The sequence below is a fragment of the Salmo trutta genome, chromosome 5, assembly GCF_901001165.1.
Source record: "Salmo trutta chromosome 5, fSalTru1.1, whole genome shotgun sequence".
NCBI classification, from domain to species: Eukaryota; Metazoa; Chordata; class Actinopteri; order Salmoniformes; family Salmonidae; genus Salmo; species Salmo trutta.
In genome coordinates this window covers 7925270-7947378 of record NC_042961.1, presented here as the reverse complement: position 1 = coordinate 7947378, position 22109 = coordinate 7925270, and the positions used below count along the sequence as shown (strand labels likewise).

The 22109-nt window shown below is 46.4% G+C and overlaps 1 protein-coding gene across 1 annotated transcript; it reads left to right on the top strand.

The window, feature by feature from the left end:
- The first annotated feature begins 10105 nt into the window (after positions 1-10105).
- LOC115193595 (hypoxia-inducible factor 1-alpha inhibitor) lies at positions 10106-22083 on the top strand. The gene is made up of 8 exons (XM_029752391.1): positions 10106-10549; positions 13095-13345; positions 14436-14584; positions 17095-17240; positions 17469-17575; positions 17830-17893; positions 18184-18294; positions 19453-22083. Exons 1-8 carry the CDS (start codon positions 10361-10363, stop codon positions 19507-19509), a joined length of 1074 nt encoding a protein of 357 aa, XP_029608251.1. The 5' UTR covers positions 10106-10360; the 3' UTR covers positions 19510-22083.
- Positions 22084-22109: the final 26 nt, after the last annotated feature.

Sequence of the window (22109 nt, the reverse complement as noted above, 5' to 3'; positions counted from 1 at the left end):
GGATTGTGCGATAAATCTCATGGCAGACGCTGCACTTCCCAAGAGTCACGTGTATCGCAAGCGGAGACGGTGGCTATGGAGACATATGTTTCCGATCCCTGCGTCAGGGATACATTAGGCCCTCCATCTCACGGTCTGCTACCGTGCATTGATTATCGAGGTCTTAATAAAATTACAGTGGGGTACAGTTACCCGCTACCTCTGATCGCCCCGGTGATTGAATTAATGCACGGCGCGCACTTCTTCACAAAACTGGATCTCAGGAGTGCGTATAACCTGGTGCGTATCTGAGATGGAGACGAGTGGAAGACAGCATTTAGTACCACCTCAGAACATTATGAGTACCTTGTCATGCCGTATGGGTTAAAAAATGCTCCATCAGTCTTCCAATCTTTTGTCGATGAGATTTTCAAGGACCTGCACGGGCAGGGTGTAGTGGTGTATATCGATGACATTCTGATTTACTCCGCTACACGCGCCGAGCATGTGGCCCTGGTGCGCAAAGTGCTTGGTCGCCTGTTGGAGCATGACCTGTATGTCAAGGCTGAGAAATGCTTGTTCTTTAAACAGTCCGTCTCTTTCTTAGGATATCGCCTATCTACGTCTGGAGTGGAGATGGAGAGTGACCGTATTACAGCCGTGCGTAATTGGCCGACTCCCACCACGGTAAAGGAAGTGCAGCGATTTTTAGGGTTTGCCAAGTACTACCGGAGATTTATCCGGGGTTTTGGTCAGATAGCTGCTCCCATTACTTCACTGCTGAAGGGGGGTCCGGTGCGCTTGCAGTGGTCAGCTGGGGCGGATAGGGCGTTTAGGAAACTGAAGGCTCTGTTTACCTCGGCTCCTGTGTTGGCTCATCCGGATCCCTCTCTGCAATTCATAGTGGAGGTGGACGCATCTGAGGCTGGGATAGGAGCTGTGCTCTCTCATCGTTCAGGTACGCCACCTAAGCTCCGCCCCTGTGCCTTCTTCTCTAAGAAGCTCAGCCCGGCGGAGCAAAACTATGATGTGGGGGACAGGGAGCTGTTGGCTATCGTCAAGGCTCTGAAGGTGTGGAGACACTGGCTTGAGGGGGCTAAACACCCTTTTCTCATCTGGACTGACCACCGCAATCTGGAGTACATCCGGGAGGCGAGGAGACTGAATCCTCGCCAAGCAAGGTGGGCCATGTTTTTCACCCGTTTTGTGTTTACCCTCTCTTATAGACCAGGTTCCCAGAACGTCAAGGCAGACGCATTGTCCCGGCTGTATGACACAGAGGAGCGGTCCATGGATCCCACTCCCATCATCCCAGCCTCTTGTTTGGTGGCACCAGTAGTCTGGGAGCTGGACGCGGACATTGAGCGGGCGTCACGTGCAGAGCCCGTTGCCCCTCAGTGTCCAGCTGGGCGTCTGTACGTTCCGTCCGCTGTCCGCGACCGATTGATCTACTGGGCTCACACGTCACCCTCCTCTGGTCATCCTGGGATTGGTCGGACAATGTGCTGTCTTAGTGGGAAATACTGGTGGCCCACCTTAGCTAAGGACGTGAGGGTTTATGTTTCCTCCTGCTCAGTGTGCGCCCAGTGCAAGGCTCCTAGATACCTACCCAGGGGTAAGTTACAACCCTTACCCGTTCCACAGCGGCCGTGGTCGCACTTGTCGGTGGATTTTATAACCGATCTTCCACCATCACAAGGTAACACCACGATCCTGGTCGTTGTGGATAGCTTTTCTAAGTCCTGTCGTCTCCTCCCTTTGCCCGGTCTCCCTACGGCCCTACAGACGGCGGAGGCTCTGTTTACACACGTCTTTCGGCACTACGGGGTGCCTGAGGATATAGTGTCTGATCGAGGGCCCCAGTTCACGTCAAGGGTTTGGAAGGCGTTCATGGAACGTCTGGGGGTCTCGGTTAGCCTTACCTCGGGTTTTCATCCCGAAAGTAACGGGCAGGTGGAGAGAGTTAATCAGGATGTGGGTAGGTTTCTGAGGTCTTATTGCCAGGATCGGCCGGGGGAGTGGGCGGAGTTTGTGCCCTGGGCAAAGATGGCTCAGAACTCGCTCCGCCACTCCTCCGCTAACCTCACTCCGTTTCAGTGTGTGTTAGGTTATCAGCCGGTTCTGGCCCCTTGGCATCAGAGCCAGACCGAGGCTCCTTCGGTGGACCACTGGTTCCGGCGAGCGGAGGAGACCTGGGACGCAGCTCACGTCCGCCTTCAGTGCGCCGTACGACGTCAAAAAGCTGGTGCAGACCGTCGCCGCAGTGAGGCCCCGGTGTTTGCACCGGGGGACAGGGTCTGGCTCTCGACCCAAAACCTGCCCCTCCGCCTGCCCTGCCGGAAGCTGAGTCCGCGGTTTGTGGGGCCATTTAAAGTCCTGAGGAGATTGAACGAGGTATGTTATAGGTTAAAGCTTCCCCCCAATTACCGCATTAACCCCTCGTTTCATGTGTCTCTCCTCAGGCCGGTGGTGGCTGGCCCGCTCCAGGAGGCCGAGGTGCGGGAGGTTCCTCCGCCCCCTCTGGACATTGAGGGGGCCCCGGCGTACTCCGTTCGATCCATCCTGGATTCGAGACGTCGGGCGAGGGGTCTTCAGTACCTCGTGGACTGGGAGGGGTACGGTCCGGAAGAGAGATGCTGGGTTCCGGTGGAGGACGTGTTAGATCCTTCCATGCTGAGCGAGTTCCATCGTCTCCATCCGGATCGCCCTGCACCTCGTCCTCCGGGTCGTCCCCGAGGCCGGTGTCGACGCACTGCTGGAGCCGCGCGTCAGGGGGGGGTACTGTCACGACTTCTACTGAAGTTGATGCCCCTCCTTGTTCGGGTGGTGTTCGGCGGTCGACGTCACCGGCCTTCTAGCCACCATTGATCAGTTTTTCATTTTCCATTGGTTTTGTCTGGTCTCTTTACACACCTGTTTCATATCCCAGTAATTATATGTTGTGTATTTAACCCTCTGCTTCCCCTCATTTCTCTGTCGGTGATTGTTTGTTTGTTATGTACGTGTTGTTTCTGTATCGGTGTGCGACGGGTTATTGTTTTACCCGGATTCTTTTTCTACGTTGGTTTTGGAAATAAATATTCCATTTTTAAATCACTCTGTTTTCTCCTGCGCCTGACTTCCCTGCCACCTACATACACGGACTATGACAAACATCCGAATCATGGAGTGTTCTCCATGCTCCTGTTCGGAAGGCGGTACCGGTGCATCAAGGCTCAGACAACCAGACTCCTAAACAGCTTCTATCCCCTGGCCATAAGACTGTTAAATGGCTAACAACTACTGCTCTCCCTCTCCCACAGACTATCCACACTGACTCTATGCCCATCCACAGGTCTCTACCCAGTCAGACACATCCTAATGTTCTGCTACAATTATTATTGATTAGATGTATTACACCATTACGCTGTTGTCCATTGATTGCCATTACCATTAGTATTTATATATTTAACCTGCTACTGGTCACGATTACTCCTGTATGCTTATATATATATATTACCATAAGTATTTACAGTTGTCAGGCGTGTGCGCACTTGTGGTGAAGTCAGGTGCAAGAGAGCAGAGAATTGTGAACAGGCGCACACTTTATTTCGGCAGGAGAAAGATTGCAGACGGACGCAGCTGCGTCAAAAACCTCCAGCCAACAAGGCAAAGTGTAAAGCGTGCAAAAACAGTCACAAAACATAAATGTTTAACAATTCAAACAAGCTTCGTGAAAATAACACGTAAATAACGAACGCCAGCCTGGCGCGTTACAAAACACGTAACACACAAACAATATCACACAAAGACATGAGGGGGAACAGAGGAATAAATACATGTAGTGTGATTGGGAAATGTAATCCAGGTGTGTAAAACAAGACAATACAAATGGATAAATGTAAAATGGAGCGGCGATGGCTAGAAAGCCAGTGACGTCGACCGCCGAACGCTGCCCGAACAAGGAGAGGAGCCGACTTTGGCGGAAGTCGTGACAACAGTACTGTCACGATAGTCGAAGGGATTAGACCATGGCGCAGCGGGTTGCGTGCTCATCATTATTTTATTTATATGTGAACACGAAAAAAAAAAGAAAAAAAAAGAAACGACAGTACGACAGTGTCGCAGGCTATCCAAAACAGCAATGCAAAAAACAACTACCCACAAAGGGACAGGTGAAAAACAAGCTCCCTAAGTATGACTCTCAATCAGAAACAACGATGTACAGCTGTTCCTGATTGAGAGCCACACCAGGCCAACAAAGAAATACCCAACATAGAAACCCTAGAATACAAAACAAGAACATAAACCAAAAACCCCGGAACACATAAATCCAACACCCCTCTACACACACACACCCCGAACCATATAAAACAAATACCCCCTGCCACGTGACAGTACCCCCCCAAAGGTGCAGACCCCGGATGCACCTGACAACAACCCCAAAAATAAACCCCTAAACTAAAGGGAGGGAAGGGAGGATGGCTGCCGTCACCGACGGCTCTCGTGCAACACCCCCCCTCCCCAAACCTCCTTCAGTGGAGGTGGCTCAGGCTCAGGCCTAGGTCCCCTCCCTGACCAGTCCACCCCCACTGAATACCTTTGCCAGAGGCCAGTCCCTGAAGACCCTGGACTGTCTTCTGGGAGCTCCGGACTGTAGGCCGACTCTGGGAGCTCCGGACTATAGGCCGACTCTGGGAGCTCCGGACTGTAGGCCGACTCTGGGAGCTCCGGACTGTAGGCCGGCTCTGGGAGCTCCGGACTGTAGGCCGACTCTGGGAGCTCCGGACTGTAGGACCGACTCTGGGAGCTCCGGACTGTAGGACCGACTCTGGGAGCTCCGGACTGTAGGACCGACTCTGGGAGCTCCGGACTGTAGGCCGACTCTGGGAGCTCCGGACTGTAGGCCAACTCTGGGAGCTCCGGACTGTTGGCAGACTCACTCGGTTCCGGACTGTAGGCAGGCTCACTCGGTTCCGGACTGTAGGCAGACTCACTCGGTTCCGGACTGTAGGCAGACTCACTTGGTTCCTGACTGTAGGCCGTCTCACTCGGTTCCTGACTGTAGGCCGTCTCATTCGGTTCCTGACTGTAGGCCGTCTCACTCGGTTCCGGACTGTAGGCCGTCTCATTCGGTTCCGGACTGTAGGCCGTCTCACTCGGTTCCGGACTATACACTGTTGCCGGATGCTCTGGACAGGGTACTGTTGCCGGGTACTCTGGACGGGGTACTGTTGCCGGATACTCTGGACGGGGTACTGTCGTCGGACACTCTGGACGGGGCACTGTCTTCGGACACTCTGGACGGGGCACTGTCGTCGGACACTCGGGACGGGCACTGTCGTCTGACACTCTGGACGGGGCACTGTCGTCGGACACTCTGGACGGAGTACTGTCCAGAGTGTCCGAAGCTAACACACTGGAAGCCTAGTGCGTGGGGCTGGTAGTGGAGGTACCAGACTGGAGACACGCACTTTAAGGCTAGTGCGAGGAGCGGCAACAGGCTGAATAGGACTGGGCTGACGCACTGGAAGCCTAATGCGTGGGGCTGGTAGTGGAGCTACCAGACTGTAGACACGCACTTTAAGGCTAGTGCGAGGAGCGGGAACAGGCTGAATTGGACTGGGCTGACGCACTGGAGGCCCGACGTGTGGTGCTGGTACTGGATATACCGGGCCGTGGAGGCGCACTGGCGGTCTTGATCGCATCTCCTGCACAACCCGTCCTGACTGGATGGAACTAGTAGCCCTGCACGAGCGAAGTGCTGGTACAGGGCGAACTGGGCTGTGCAGGGGCCTGATGGTTGCCGTGCGTAGAGCAGGCATATGGTAGCCTGGACCTAGGAGGCGCACCGGTGGCCAGATGCGCGGCGCAGGCATCCTCCTACCAGGCTGGAGGCCCACTCTAGCACGGCACTTGCGAGGGGCTGGGATCACTCGCACCGGACTGTGCGTGCGCATGGGCGAGATCGTGCGCACTTCCGCATACCTCGGCGCTCTCCACTCCATACGTTCCCCATAATAAGCACGGGGAGCTGGCTTAGGTCTACTGCCTGGCCTAGCCAAACTACCCGTGTGCCCCCCCCAAAAAAAATATTGGGGGTGCTTCTCCGACTTCCTAGCCAGCCGTGTTCCCCGGTAGCGTTCCCGGTCCTCACCAGACTTCCTCCATGGACCCTCTCCGGACAGAATCTCCTCCCAAGTCCAAAACTCCCGACAGTCCAACTGTCGCTCCTTCCTCCGCTGCTTGGTCCGTGTTTGGTGGGAGATTCTGTCACGGTTGTCGTAGGGTTGAGACCAAGACGCAGCGGGAAAATGTACACTCATCTTCTTTTATTAAAGTGAAGAAGGAAAAACACCAAAAACGTATACAAAACACAAAACGAACTTGACAGTCTTGTCAGGCTCACATAGCTAAACAAAAACAATCTCCCACAAAATACTAACACAAACACATACCTATTTATAGGACCCTCAATCAGAGGCAACTAGAAAACACCTGCCTCCAATTGAGAGTCCAACCCCCAATTAACTAAACATAGAGATACAAAATAACTAGACTAAACATAGAAATACATTAACATAGAACAGTGCCCAAAAACCGGAATAATAAATCAAACACCCAACTACTAACACAACCAGCCCGAACCACATAAAACAAATACCCCCTGCCACGTCCTGACCAAACTACAATAATAAATATCCCCTTTTACTGGTCAGGACGTGACAAGTACTGTATATATTCCTGCTACCAGTCACTTTTCAGTCCTGTTTACATGTATATCTTATTACCAGACACTTTTTATGTATAAACGCACCTCAAACCACTCCAGTATCCCTGCACATTGAATTAGTTACTGGCACTGACCTGTATATACAATACTTGCATTCTTGTTTCTTTAACTCTCATCATAGTTCTTGTGTTGTTTTTATTCAGACTTTTATTTTTTATTCTATTTTCTATTATTATCTATATTATTATTATCACTTCCATGTTGGAAAAAACTCTCAAAGTAAGAATTTCACTGTAATGTTTTACACCTGTTGTATCCTGTGCATGTTGCAAATAAACTTTGAAACTTGAAGTTTTACAGTACAAAATATCCTGTGGTATTTATGGCAAAATAATTATTAAAGGCCCCCTCCTCAATTCCTAAAAATATAAAATAGTGGGCCTTTAAGGTGGTTGGTACAAAAGGTACAGAAACTGGCCAAAGTTACACAGACAAAGTAAAGAAACTGTAGCCTTGATCAGCTGGTCAGATGACTGAGCAAAGTCAATGGTGTGCAATACAAATAGAATGCTATCTTCAAAGTGTGACCATAGAGTTTACCCAGGGGTCAATGAAGTAAGAGGTTACTGTAACCAATGTTTAAATATTGACAGACCATTTCAAAAGTATTTGTCTCTCCCCTCCACCTAACACACATGCGGACAAATGCATGGACAGACTCACTCAGACACGCACTCCTGTACAGACGTCACGCATGCACGTGCGTACACACATATACAGTATATACACACACACACACAGGGTTGGGTAGTAATTTATTACATGTAACAAGTATTAATAATAAAAATCATATTACAAAAATTAAGTAACTCCCAGACACCTTTTGAAAAAAGGTGTAATCAGATTACAGTTACATTAATACAGTGCATTCGAAAAGTATTCAGACCCCTTGACTTTCTCCAGATTTTGTTACGTTACAGCCTTATTCTAAAATTGATTAAATTGTTTTTCTTCTCATCAATCTACACACAATACCCCATAATGACAAAACAAAAACAGGTTTTTAGACATTTTCGCAAATGTATTAAAAATAAAAACTGAAAGATGACATTTACATAAGTATTCAGACACTTTACTCAGTACTTTGTTGACAGTGGCAGTGACTACAGCCTTGGGTCTTCTTGGGTATGACGCTACAAGCTTGGCACACCTCTATTTTGGGAGCTTCTCCCATTTTTCTTTGCAGATCTTCTCAAGCTCTGTCAGGTTGGATGAGGAGCGTTGCTGCACAGCTATTTTCAAGTCTCTCCAGAGATGTTCGATCAGGTTCAAGTCTGGGCTATGGCTTGTGTTGTCTTGGCTGTGTGCTTAGAGTTGTTGTCCTGTTGGAAGGTGAACCTTCACCCCAGTCTGAGGTCCTGAGTGCTCTGGAGCAGGTTTTCATCAAGGATCTCTCTATACTTTGCTTCGTTCATATTTCCCTTGATCCTGACTAGTCTCCAGTCACTGCAGCTGAAAAACTTCCCCACAGCAGGATGCTGCCACCACCATGCTTCACCGTAGGGATGGTGCCAGGTTTCCTCCAGACGTGACACTTGGCATTCAGGCCAAAGAGTTCAATCTTGTTTTCATCAGACCAGATAATCTTGTTTCTCATGGTCTGAGAGTCCTTTACGTGCCTTTTGGCAAACTCCAAGCGGGCTGTCATGTGCCTTTTACTGAGGAGTGGCTTCTGTCTGGCCATTGTACCATAAAGGCCTGATTGGTGGAGTGCTGCAGACATGGTTGTCCTCCTGGAAGGTTCTCCCATCTCCCCAGAGGAACTCTAGAGCTCTGTCAGAGTGACCATCGGGTTCTTGGTCACCTCCCTGACCAAGGCCCTTCTCCCCTGATTGTTCAGTTTGGCTGGGTGGCCAGCTCTAGGAAGAGTCTTGGTGGTTCCAAACTTCTTCCATTCAAGAATGATGGAGGCCACTGTGTTCTTGGGTACCTTCAATGCTGCAGAAATGTTTTGGTACCCTTCCCCAGATCGGTGCCTCGACACAATCATATCTCAGAGCTCTACAGACAATTCCTTCAACCTGGTTTTGGGGTTTTTTCTCTGACATGCACTGTCAAGTGTGGGACCTTATATAGTTATATAGACAGGTGTGTGCCTTTCCAATGTCCAATATATTGAATTTACCACAGGTGGACTCCAATTAAGTTGTAGAAACATCTCAAGGTTGATCAATGGAAGCAGGATGCACCTGAGCTCAATTTAGAGTCTCATAGCAAAGGGTCTGAATACTTATGTAAATAATGTATTTCTGATTTTTATTTTAAATACATTTGCAAAAGATTCTAAAAACATGTTTTCTATTTGTCATTATGTGCTATTGTGTAGATTGATGAGGAGAATATGTATTTTAATCCATTTTAGAATAAGGCTGTAACATAACAAAATGTGGAAAAAGTCAAGGGGTCTGAATACTTTCCGAAAGCACTGTAAAGTTACCGTCAACAACTGTTTACATATTTGATTACTCAATCTAATCAGGATGTGTGCTAGAAGTGTTCGCCTAAAACATAATAAAATAGTTGTGCTGTGCTGTGCTGTGCTGAGTAAGCCAGACATCTTGGAAGTCACCTTTCAGTGGAAATTCTGTTCTAATCTATTTGAAATCTGATGCCAAATTTGCTTTCGACAGAACCATTTTGTAACCAAAACTTAAGACCCGCATTTACTGAGACCTCATTCATCCCACATTTCATCAGGATCTTTGTGTCGAAAGGACATTTTTCATTATATAGCATCACCCTGTTCACTTCCAAAGCACTGGGATGACATACAGTATAATTTGATTTCTCTTTAGAGAGGGAACTGATTGGTGTACAGCATAAACTGAGGAGGCAGAGATGCTGACTAACCAAGGAAGTAATCCATAAGTAATCCTTAAATTACACATTTCGAGTAATCCAATGAATTATGTTACTAATGACTTTTATTGTCACGTAATCTGTAATCAGTAACTGATTACATTTTTAATGTAATCCATCCAACCCTGCACACACACACACATAAAGAGAGATGAGCAAAGATACATAAAATGTATGTTATTTGCACCAAATTTCAACTCAGAATCCTATATTCTATGGGTGAATCTCATTTCAAGATTTCAAGTGAGTGTAATTCGGAAATGTTTGTATACACTGTGATGTCAGAAACCTGAGCAAGATCTATTTTTCTGACAGTTTTCGTTCTAATCAAATAGCAGTACTCTGACGCCATCTGATGGATGTGTGCGAAGTTGCTCTATAGCAGTTAGTCATTCAGTACACTAGATGTCGCTGTACTCTCATTCTGTGTACTACACCTCGCTTGGTATTTCCCTTCCAAATACATTTTCGTCGTTTGTTTTTATGCCTGTCACTGCCGTTCTTATTATACCTCAGTGGTCACGGCTGTTTACACATTTGACTGGTGCTAGCAACCACTGAGCTTTGGAAGCTTGCAGGCTCGGTGTTTAATGTATTGCATCGGGAAAGAAACAGACAATTTATGCATGGCAATGTTGTGAGCAAACACGTAGCATAAGTCCTAAAGAAGAGGTGTCAGTATCTCGAGTCAAGAGAACATCCTTTGACAGCGGGCGAGGGGAAATCTTGGCTTGGGTTCGGTACACGGGCATGGCAGCGGCAACAGTGGTCGAGAATGATCCGACGGCGAGCGAAGGCGGTGCCGCATCATTCTCGGAGCCGGAGGTCCACAGCCCTATCTGGAACGACTCTCAACTTCGAAAGTATCCTTTCCAGACCAGACCGATTCCCAGACTCTCTCACACGGATCCTAGAGCTGAGATGCTCATAAACAACGAGGTAAAGTGACAGTTGACATGACAATGAATTTGCTGTCATGTTTTTGTTCAAGTCTGATATCTAGCTCAAATTAAGTAACCCATTGTATTTGTAAAATGCGCCTAATACAACGGGTGTATACTTTACCGTCAAATGCTTGCTTACTAGCCCTTCCCAACGATGCAGTTAAAAAACAATAAGAACAATTAAAAATAGTAACACGAGGAATAAAATATACAAGAATGGAGCTATAATATACAGTTCCAGTACCAGATCAATGTGCAGGCCAGGGGTACGAGGTATTTGGTGAGAAACATTAGTAATTAGCTAACGATAGCTATATGGCTAGCTGCTACATTGTCAAATAACGTTAATCAACAAGTATTTTGTCTTGCACACACCACCTGCTTGTATCCTGTATGTTGTTGGTAACATAGCCAATGTTTTCTCAACTGAATCAGCTGCCTGGCAAGCCAGATGACACGATTTTGACAGTGGTTCTATTTTTTTCAATTTCACCTGTTTTATCCAGGCTTGTTCTGTATGAATCAAATCTCATGCAAGAGAGACCCTACTTGCTGGGTGATAGTGGACAAGTCCAGTGTTCTTCCAACCTGGTCCTGGGGTCCTTCGTAGGGTGTGCTGTTCCAATTTATCATGGCAGGGCTTGATGATTAGGTGAAACAGGTGTTTTTGACGCTGGATTGGAACACAAGTTTGGCTGTAGCCTAGGTTACAACCAGAACCAAGGCCAAAGAACACTGGACTTGACAAGTCTGCATGGCACTCTGCAGTGCAGATAATCAGTTTGCTGGTAACACACATCTTGCCTACCATAGACTATCTCATTTTCCTAGTTAGCCAATGAAGCAGATTTTTTTTCTTCTGTCTGATACTATTTGTAAACCAGGTAATCTGGACCCCTTGTTAGTAAGGTCCTCTCAGTAAACACGTGCCACCTCCCTTGCTTTATGTTCAATAAGAAAACATGTCATGCCTCCACTTGAATACTTCTCTCCAGAAGTCAATCGGCATTTACTACATCTGATATGACATGGATTCCCATGAAATGATATCGACTGGTAGATCTCTAACTTGGCCTACATCAGAGGAATGCAACAGTCACACCCTGTTATAACACTGAAATGCACGTACCACTAAATAAATCAGTATTTCTCATATGACTGTCTTTTGCATCCATTGATGTGCCTTTCTTTGAAATATGATTTATACAATTCCAGAGATTAGGCTACAGCCTGGAATATCAATGCTGGCAGCAGGCATGGTACTATGGATGCATATTGGATATCTAGGCTATTACAGTGTAACTAACTGTTGACATAACAGTGAACTGTAGTGAATATCAGTTATATGTCCCATACACAAAGCTAGGCATTGTGCATGGCAGACATAACAGTGTTGTGTGCTGCGTGATCCATCTGCAAAGTAAACTTTTTCTGCATGCAAATCACAGGTTTTATTCCTTGGTCTTTATTCAGCTATTTTTATACGAGCAGTTGACTGCGTGATTCAAATATTTTTGTATTTTTTTTGGGGGGGGGGGGGGCGTGTGGCATAGAATGGTTGTGTTCCACTATTATGACCTGTGGTGAACTCCCGGTGAACTCAGATGGGAGAGGGAAAAAGAGAGGAGGAGGAAGGGGGGGAGAGGAGGAATTGAGTTTTGACCAGACACAGCAATGTTGACTAGGAGGTGAATGAGCTGTATAATTCAGATTTACCGCGCGATAAACAGCAGAGTACCCGCGCGATAAACAGTAGAGTACCGAATAGAGTAGAGCAACAATTTGCTGTTGACATGAAATTAGTTGAATAGCGTCTTATTGACCCAAGTTAAAAAGTCAAACAACATAGTCTGTTGAAATGGAGCTAACGTATCCTATTCATAATTCATTCAGTATATTTTGCCTCTTGCTTCCGCCCTGCTTGCTGTACGGGCTTCGCTAATGAAATGCAGTGCAGCGGCGCAGCGCGCATGTGCAACACAGCCTACGTTCCAGTAGTCACGTAGCACTTGCCACTTGTGTCCAATGGGACCATCAATCGCTCTGCTTGCCAGCGAACCGCAGTGTTGTTGATACACATGGCCAATGCAGGCTCTTCCTATTCGCCAGAGACAGGTGTGCCTTTCTTTGCTACGTGCCAAAGGATCATACGTATAATGTATTAAAAGCTATTAAATATTGATGAATTCCCCATGCATTTAATTTGGACTTACTATAGCCGAACTCTTCAATGCGTCAAAGGAAAACTGATTAGATGTATATTGATATTTTATGGTCTGGTATACCAACGGCTGTCAGCCAATCAGCATTCAGGGCTCGAACCACCCAGTTTATAATGATATTTAATGCATATAACGTTAGGACTATCACTATTAGGAAAACATGTTAACAAATTATGTAAAAAAGTTGAATACTTTTTGTATAATTTAACCAAAATTGTTGCTTGCTTCAGTGCTATATTATAAGGAATAAAAAGATCAGAGTATATGCCGTCTTTTTCTAATCTAACAAATCCTCCTTTTTTTGGGGGGGGCTTCCAGGAACCGGTGGTTTTAACAGACACCAATCTAGTGTATCCGGCTCTTCAGTGGGACATCCCCTACCTGCAGGAGAACATTGGAAACGGGGACTTCTCTGTGTACATCGCGGAAAACCACAAATTCCTCTACTATGACGAGAAGAAAATGGCCAACTTTGAGAACTTTGTACCCAAGTCTCGAAGGATAGACATGAAATTCTCTGATTTTGTGGAGAAAATGCATAAAACGCAGGAAGAGGGAGGAGATGAGAGGTAATGTTTTTGTGTAAATGGCTATATTAAACCATCATCTGAGGGAGGATGATCTGCTGTTTGATCTGCTGACCTGCTGCAGTAGAGCTAGGTCCTTAGGGACAGTTGATGAAAAATATTACAGACATTTTTATCAGTGCTAAATATGAGTGAAAGTAATATACAATATTCTCTTATTTGAGTCACAAAACATGTGTAATATGGACAGAATCAGATTAAATGCTATCCAGTCTAGGTGTTTGCGTTGCAGGAGTGCTGGGCATTGCTCTTTAGACGAAAGTAAAATGTTGAGTGAGTCAAATTAAATCTAATGCAGGAACTGAAATAGCTAGCTGTCGAGAATGACTAAGCATTTACGTATAAGGCATCTTGGGAACACTTTGTACTACTCTCACCTGACTGAGTTGCTTGGCCTGGGAGAGAGAGCGACACACGCACACACATATCACTTACTGCCCTGAGCCCCTTCCTTAGAACTTATGCTTGCTGCTTGTGTCCATGTACTGTAGATTTGATCAGTTCAATTACGTTTTCTGCCACATTATATAGTGGTGGTTTTGTGCAACGTTTGTTGCATGGCATTACTGTTTTCTAATTGAAATCATTCTTTGTGGTTTGGCAAGGAATGCTTTCTTCTGAGCCGGGTTGAACATTTTATATTGGCAAGACAAGCTTTCATTTCCGGATGCATGTACACTTGCTGAGTACACTTGACTCCTGATAAGTGCAAACTCTGTGGAAGTGCATTGCATTTCAACTGTCCCTATTCAATTGTATTTCTCTTCATTCCTCTGTATATCTGTGTTAACCACTGGGCTTACAGCAGCATATTCACTACAGTTCCAACCCTTTTGCTTTTATCACTAGTTGACTCTACAGTTACAGCATTACCCCTTCTTTGGACTGTTAATGACAGGGCCATACAGGACAGTCTTATCCTTTGTCTCTATCCACATTGTGCTCCAACTAGCTCCAGGATCACTGTACTGCAGCTCCCTCTGTGGCTGTGCTCCTTCCAAAATATGTGCAAAGCAGAAGATCCATTTCTGTCTCATCAGATGGTCTAATTATATTCTGTTCATCCTCCCAGGGTGTACCTGCAGCAGACACTGAACGACACAGTGGGCAGAAAGATCGTGGTGGACTTCCTGGGTTTCAACTGGAACTGGATCACCAAGCAGCAGAGCAAGAGAAACTGGGGCCAGCTCACCTCCAACCTGCTGCTCATAGGCATGGAGGGTAAGAGACCTAGCCCTGGCCTATAGGCATGGAGGGTAAGAGACCTAGCCCTGGCCTATAGGCATGGAGGGTAGGAGACCTAGCCCTGGCCTATAGGCATGGAGGGTAAGAGACCTAGCCCTGGCCTATAGGCATGGAGGGTAGGAGACCTAGCCCTGGCCTATAGGCATGGAGGGTAAGAGACCTAGCCCTGGCCTATAGGTATGGAGGGTAAGAGACCTAGCCCTGGCCTATAGGCATGGAGGGTAGGAGACCTAGCCCTGGCCTATAGGCATGGAGGGTAGGAGACCTAGCCCTGGCCTATAGGCATGGAGGGTAAGAGACCTAGCCCTGGCCTATAGGCATGGAGGGTAAGAGACCTAGCCCTGGCCTATAGGCATGGAGGGTAAGAGACCTAGCCCTGGCCTATAGGCATGGAGGGTAAGAGACCTAGCCCTGGCCTATAGGCATGGAGGGTAAGAGACCTAGCCCTGGCCTATAGGCATGGAGGGTAAGAGACCTAGCCCTGGCCTATAGGCATGGAGGGTAAGAGACCTAGCCCTGGCCTATAGGCATGGAGGGTAAGAGACCTAGCCCTGGCCTTTAGGCATGGAGGGTAAGAGACCTAGCCCTGGCCTTTAGGCATGGAGGGTAAGAGACCTAGCCCTGGCCTTTAGGCATGGAGGGTAAGAGACCTAGCCCTGGCCTTTAGGCATGGAGGGTAAGAGACCTAGCCCTGGCCTATAGGCATGGAGGGTAAGAGACCTAGCCCTGGCCTATAGGCATGGAGGGTAGGAGACCTAGCCCTGGCCTATAGGCATGGAGGGTAAGAGACCTAGCCCTGGCCTATAGGCATGGAGGGTAAGAGACCTAGCCCTGGCCTATAGGTATGGAGGGTAAGAGACCTAGCCCTGGCCTATAGGCATGGAGGGTAAGAGACCTAGCCCTGGCCTATAGGCATGGAGGGTAGGAGACCTAGCCCTGGCCTATAGGCATGGAGGGTAAGAGACCTAGCCCTGGCCTATAGGCATGGAGGGTAAGAGACCTAGCCCTGGCCTATAGGCATGGAGGGTAAGAGACCTAGCCCTGGCCTTTAGGCATGGAGGGTAAGAGACCTAGCCCTGGCCTTTAGGCATGGAGGGTAAGAGACCTAGCCCTGGCCTATAGGCATGGAGGGTAAGAGACCTAGCCCTGGCCTATAGGCATGGAGGGTAGGAGACCTAGCCCTGGCCTATAGGCATGGGGGGTAGGAGACCTAGCCCTGGCCTATAGGCATGGAGGGTAAGAGACCTAGCCCTGGCCTATAGGCATGGAGGGTAAGAGACCTAGCCCTGGCCTATAGGCATGGAGGGTAAGAGACCTAGCCCTGGCCTATAGGCATGGAGGGTAAGAGACCTAGCCCTGGCCTATAGGCATGGAGGGTAAGAGACCTAGCCCTGGCCTATAGGCATGGAGGGTAAGAGACCTAGCCCTGGCCTATAGGCATGGAGGGTAAGAGACCTAGCCCTGGCCTATAGGCATGGAGGGTAAGAGACCTAGCCCTGGCCTTTAGGCATGGAGGGTAAGAGACCTAGCCCTGGCCTATAGGCATGGAGGGTAAGAGACCTAGCCCTGGCCTATAGGCATGGAGGGTAGGAGACCTAGCCCTGGCCTATAGGCATGGAGGGTAAGAGACCTAGCCCTGGCCTATAGGCATGGAGGGTAAGAGACCTAGCCCTGGCCTATAGGCATGGAGGGTAGGAGACCTAGCCCTGGCCTATAGGTATGGGGGGTAGGAGACCTAGCCCTGGCCTATAGGCATGGAGGGTAAGAGACCTAGCCCTGGCCTATAGGCATGGAGGGTAAGAGACCTAGCCCTGGCCTATAGGCATGGAGGGTAAGAGACCTAGCCCTGGCCTATAGTCATGGAGGGTAAGAGACCTAGCCCTGGCCTATAGTCATGGAGGGTAGGAGACCTAGCCCTGGCCTTTAGGCATGGAGGGTAGGAGACCTAGCCCTGGCCTATAGGCATGGAGGGTAAGGAACTAAGGGGTTTATAGGAATGAAGGTTTAGCAGGGTTTTCCCCAGGATGTTTTAACGAGGTTGGTGCTGCTGGGGACGCGAGGCCTGGAAGGGGTCAGTGCCTCCCTTGGGACTCAGAGATTTTTGTGTTTTCCTGCAGTCTTGGTCCATAAATGATAACAAATAGTTGCTTTTTAAAGGTACAAAATCAGCGCCACTTTTACATTCTTTGGGGAGAACCCTGGTAAGGAAGGGACCCTGGGGCTTTTAGGCATGGGGACCATGGGCTAGCAGGGGATTTCCCTAGTCCTATTAGAAAAGGAAATTCTATACAGTATATCTACAATGTGGGTGCCATATATCGCTGATGGAAAGAGTGAACTACCCTGTCTCAATGTGCAGTGAAATGCCTTGTGGAAAGGGCATTACGAAAGAAATCCACTCACCTTCATTTCAGCTGAAATTAGCTTAAGGGCATTGCTCCTCCAGAGACAGACCGGTAATCCAGTGATCTGCTCAATGTTTTTAGGCAACGTGACGCCAGCCCATTACGACGAGCAGCAGAACTTCTTTGCACAAATCAAAGGTTACAAGAGGTGCATCCTGTTCCCTCCCGATCAGTTTGAGTGTCTCTACCCCTTCCCTGTTCACCACCCCTGTGACAGACAGAGCCAGGTAACCCCTACTTTCTGATGTCATTTATTTGACCATTTTAAAACAATCAACCAGACGTGGATACAATGCAGTCATAGAGTATAACACATCAAGGAAAACGTATTTCCATTGTGGTCCCTTTAGAAACCGGTGTTTGATTTGATATGCAGTGGATTTTCTGTTTCTCAACTGTTTCTGTTTGTTTTTAATTCATCTTACTAACAGCAAGTTTGCTTTTGCCATTTGTAGGTTGACTTTGAGAACCCTGACTATGAGAGGTTTCCCAACTTCAAGAATGTGTCGGGCTATGAGACTGTGGTGGGCCCGGGAGATGTTCTTTACATCCCCATGTACTGGTAGGAGCTGCTTTACACTGTTCTACCTAGTATTATGTGTGTGGTGGGATCCCATGTACAGTGTGTATTGGTAAGAGTCGTTCTGTACCGAGTCTGAAAATAGACTGATTTTGATGCTGTTTTCTCACTGAGGATTCTGTCGCTGCAATGTCAACACTGTGGCATTGTGGAACCAGACTGGTCAGTTTGACCTGTTGGTGACATTGTAAATGATCTGATAAGTCTGCTCTGTTTTCATTTCATGGCTAATTCAGGTGGCACCACATTGAGTCCCTGTTGAGTGGTGGAGTGACCATCACTGTCAACTTCTGGTACAAGGTACTGAATGTGCTCACTGATATATGTCAAAATGTATCGCCATATCAGTATCATCTTTACTACATTCATGTCAGCTAATGTTGTGGCACCCTAAAGAAGGCACTATTACGGTCAAAATATTGGTGAAGTGAATTGAATATCTTTGCACTGAAAGAGATTTCTCACTGTGCTCTCTTCGCTAATCATTTTGAATTAGCTTGGATCACCTTGATACATCCCTTACTCATAGAAATAGTATTAGAGGACATGTTATATTTCTGTCCTCACTAAATGATCTGTTATTCCCCCAGGGTGCGCCCACGCCCAAGAGGATCGAGTACCCACTGAGAGCTCATCAGAAGGTGGCCATCATGAGAAACATAGAGAAGATGCTGGGGGAGGCACTGGGAGACCCACACGAGGTACTGAAACTGGACAGATGAGGAATATTCTGATGGGATTTATTTATGGGAGATCTAGTCTGGTATGTTAAAGCAATTGTACACGAGAGGCCGTGGGTTTTGACTTTTTTAGCACGGCTGTGTTGCGGTCGTAGGTACGAGGCGAAGCCCACCCATCACAATGCTTGTTTTGACCAACCCGTTGTAGAAACCTTGGTATTTTTGTATGCACTGGCTACTTTAGCCATATCTGTCATGACAGCCATAATGTCATATCTGTCATGACAGCCATAATGTCATATCTGGGCATGACAGCCATAATGTCATATCTGGGCATGACAGCCATAATGTCATATCTGGGCATGACAGCCATAATGTCATATCTGGGCATGACGGCCATAATGTCATATCTGGGCATGACGGCCATAATGTCATATCTGGGCATGACGGCCATAATGTCATATCTGGGCATGACGGCCATAATGTCATATCTGGGCATGACGGCCATAATGTCATATCTGGGCATGACGGCCATAATGTCATATCTGGGCATGACGGCCATAATGTCATATCTGGGCATGACGGCCATAATGTCATATCTGGGCATGACGGCCATAATGTCATATCTGGGCATGACATCCATAGTCACAGTTGGCTAAACCCAAGAACAAACATATCTGGACCAGGCTGCCAAAGATCCCATAGACTCACTAGTTCCAGAACTAGAACATGACTAAATCACCTAATTTCTAGAACATCAAATGACATTTCACAGCTCTGAGATCCCAATGAGATTCCATTGAGATGAAGATTCTGGCTGGTTCCATAACTAGAACATGACATCAGATGAATGACATTCCATTTGGCGGCTCTGTATTTAGTTGGTCCTGTAGGAATAGTGCAGAAAGCTTGCCATGCCCGGAATCTTACGGCTCCGGAACGCTGACCCTGATAGCAACCCAATTACTGTGAATATTTATGGTCTACCTGATTTAGCACAGAGTGAATGGAAGAAGGGGGATGTGTGGTACAGCACAAAGACTAGAGGACAGGACACTCAGTGAAACAAAGCTATAGCTACAGTATCTCACCTAGTAGTAGGCCCTAATAGGTTTTCAACAATGGACTTGTTTTAGTGCGATTGTATTTTAATGCATCAATGTGCTTTCTGTTCTGTAGGTTGGCCCTTTATTGAACATGATGATTAAAGGCCGATATGACCAGGGATTCAGCTAGAGGTACTGCCTCAGAACTGTCTGTGTGTGTATTTGTGTGAGTGAGTGTGCGTGCCCAGGTCTGATTGTGTGTTTGTAGGTGAGCATGTGTGTGCACGTGTTTGTGCATTCGGACTGTTAAGCTAGCAGTGACTTGGCCAATCAGCCATTTTGCCTGTTTTTATTGTCTGGGAGCCATAATCATCACAACTTCAGCCACCAGTGGGAAGACAATAGTGGACAACGGACCAGCCATGGAGACCCACATTCAGTGTTCTGTCAGAGAGGGATGAACTGTGTAAACTACACAATGTAGAGTTGTGGTATTTTAGAGGGAGTGGAGTGATAGGCAACCGCTGTAGATGTCAAAGAATAAACCCCCAAACACCCTCAAAGTGGAAGTTGCCCATAATTAACCACTGATGCAGGGTCAGATATTGGACATTTTATAATCACACCCAATAGGATTGGGGTTGGGAAAATCTGATCCTAGATCTGTAGTTGGGGGCAATTTCTACCTTGAACACTAAACAGGTGTGTGTGTTGGGTGGTTGTTAGTCATAACCAACAAGATACTCCCTTCGTCTATTTAACCGCTCCCCTGTCATTACAGTTGGTAACCATAGCAACACACCTGCAGCTTGAATATTAAATGGGGAATAGCTGTGTAGTAACTAAAGTAGGCCTGCTTATTTTGTGACAAACTTCTCAATTAATTTGCGACACATGCACCCTGAAAGAGATGTATTCTTGTTGTTCTGTTGACTAGGTCAGTAAGCTGATTTTTGTTTCTGTATGATTGCTGAACATTTCTATGTTCTAGTTGACATACCTTTTCTCTGATGGTGTGTTTTTGTGTACATTCAGGCATAACTGATTTTCTGTTGGTGTGTTCTTTTTTTGTTGTAAATCTGTTATGATACATGGTACAATTAAGTTAATGAGGATGGGCTTAAAAGTATTTCAACTACTTTCAATTGCAGCTGCACAGTAAAATAAGAATATATTACACCCAACATGCTTCCAGTGGAGTGACTGAAGACATCTCACCAGTTTTGCTACTCAAATGCATCCTAAAACAGGGTTTCCCAAACTCGGTCCTGGGGCCCCCCCTGGGTACACGTTTTGGTTTTTGTCCTAGCTCTACACAGCTGATTAAAATAATCAAAGCTTAATGATGAGTTGGTTACTTGAATCAGCTGTGTAGTGCTAGGACAAAAAACTAAACGTGCACCCAGGACCGAGTTTGGGAAACGCTGTCCTAAAAAACAGTTATGTTTTGCTCCGGTAACAGTCACACAATACGCTAACCCTATATTAATTTAAATTCAATATAATTTAAAATATATTCTACTTGTAGTTATTACAACAGTATTTCTTAGTACTCGTACCAAGACTGTACCTAGTGGATGGTTTGCGTGCGTGCGTGCGTGCCTCTCCAATCTTACACTTCCCCTACTGTTGCTGTTTTTTCTCAATTCTTTTTGGAAGGATGTCAAAGTATGTGTAGAGTTCAGTTGAATTCCGGTTGTTATTGTGCCATTGTCAAATGTTTCTAGTGAACACTTCACTTCAACAGGTGCAGTTTAGAGCACAGGACTTATTTAAAGCACATATTGTCAGTCCTAGTGCTGTGTGCCAAACCAGGTGTGTCCTTACAGGGTTGGGGCTATTTCAATTTGGTCAATTCAGGAAGACAACAACTGTCATTTCAATTTTCCTCAATGATTTTCTGTGAGGAAAATGTGGAGTTGGAATTTTAGTTTGCTTTCTTAATGTAAACGATGTTCAGATAGTTGTGTGTGTGACATTGGTTATATTCACTATTTGACTTGATTTTAAGCTGCATCATATTCATTTGTTATTAAAACTAATGGCCTAGTTAAACCAGACTGACCACGGCTGTGTGAATAGTGAACGCAGCATTCCGTCTGATTTAACTAGTAGGCTAATATACTAATGCTGCATGTTCAATTCCTACACCTTCAGTGACTGACAAAACATTTCTAGAGGAGTTTCTATGTTCTAGCCATGTGTATTATAATTATTAGCATTTTCCCAACAGCATGTATTGTACTCCTCTGGCTTTCCCCCAAAAAATATGGAATCCATCAAGCGGAATGTTCATATCTTATTGTTTATATTTAGGCTAATATTCTAAGAATGTTAATGTCAAGGGAGTGTATGCTTGATTGTTGATAGTATATCAATATTGTTGATGAATAGACTAGTTCTTCAATGAATTATTATTTGACAGTTAAGTCTGAGGTTAAATTGCTCTCTTCTGTGTATTTGTTTCTCCTACCTGTGTGCCTAGCTTGGTTATGACATGGCTCAAGAAACAGCAAGAACAATGATATTTTTATTTCATTTTTGCATTATGTAGCTTTAAATGCAAAACCTGAACATGGTTAAATAAACTCTTTGCTGTGTTTTTTTATTTTACAAATACAAAACAGTTTTCTGGGTTCCTGCACTTGTATGATTTGAGTTTGTCTGCTGTATGTATTTTGCACTGATTTCAAAATGACTGCTGAACAAGGAGTTCTATTGTTGTGCTAGTGGCTTTGTAATAAAATCAAACTTTTTTGATCAAGTCCTTGTATCAGTCATCACAGCGGT

Excerpts from the sequence above, each read along its gene's own strand:
- LOC115193595 (XM_029752391.1), top strand. The coding sequence starts at position 10,361 with ATGGCAGCGGCAACAGTGGTCGAGAATGATCCGACGGCGAGCGAAGGC. Across the intron at positions 13,346-14,435 it reads GAAGAGGGAGGAGATGAGAG|GGTGTACCTGCAGCAGACAC; the intron begins GTAATGTTTTTG and ends TCATCCTCCCAG. Across the intron at positions 17,576-17,829 it reads CTTTACATCCCCATGTACTG|GTGGCACCACATTGAGTCCC; the intron begins GTAGGAGCTGCT and ends TGGCTAATTCAG.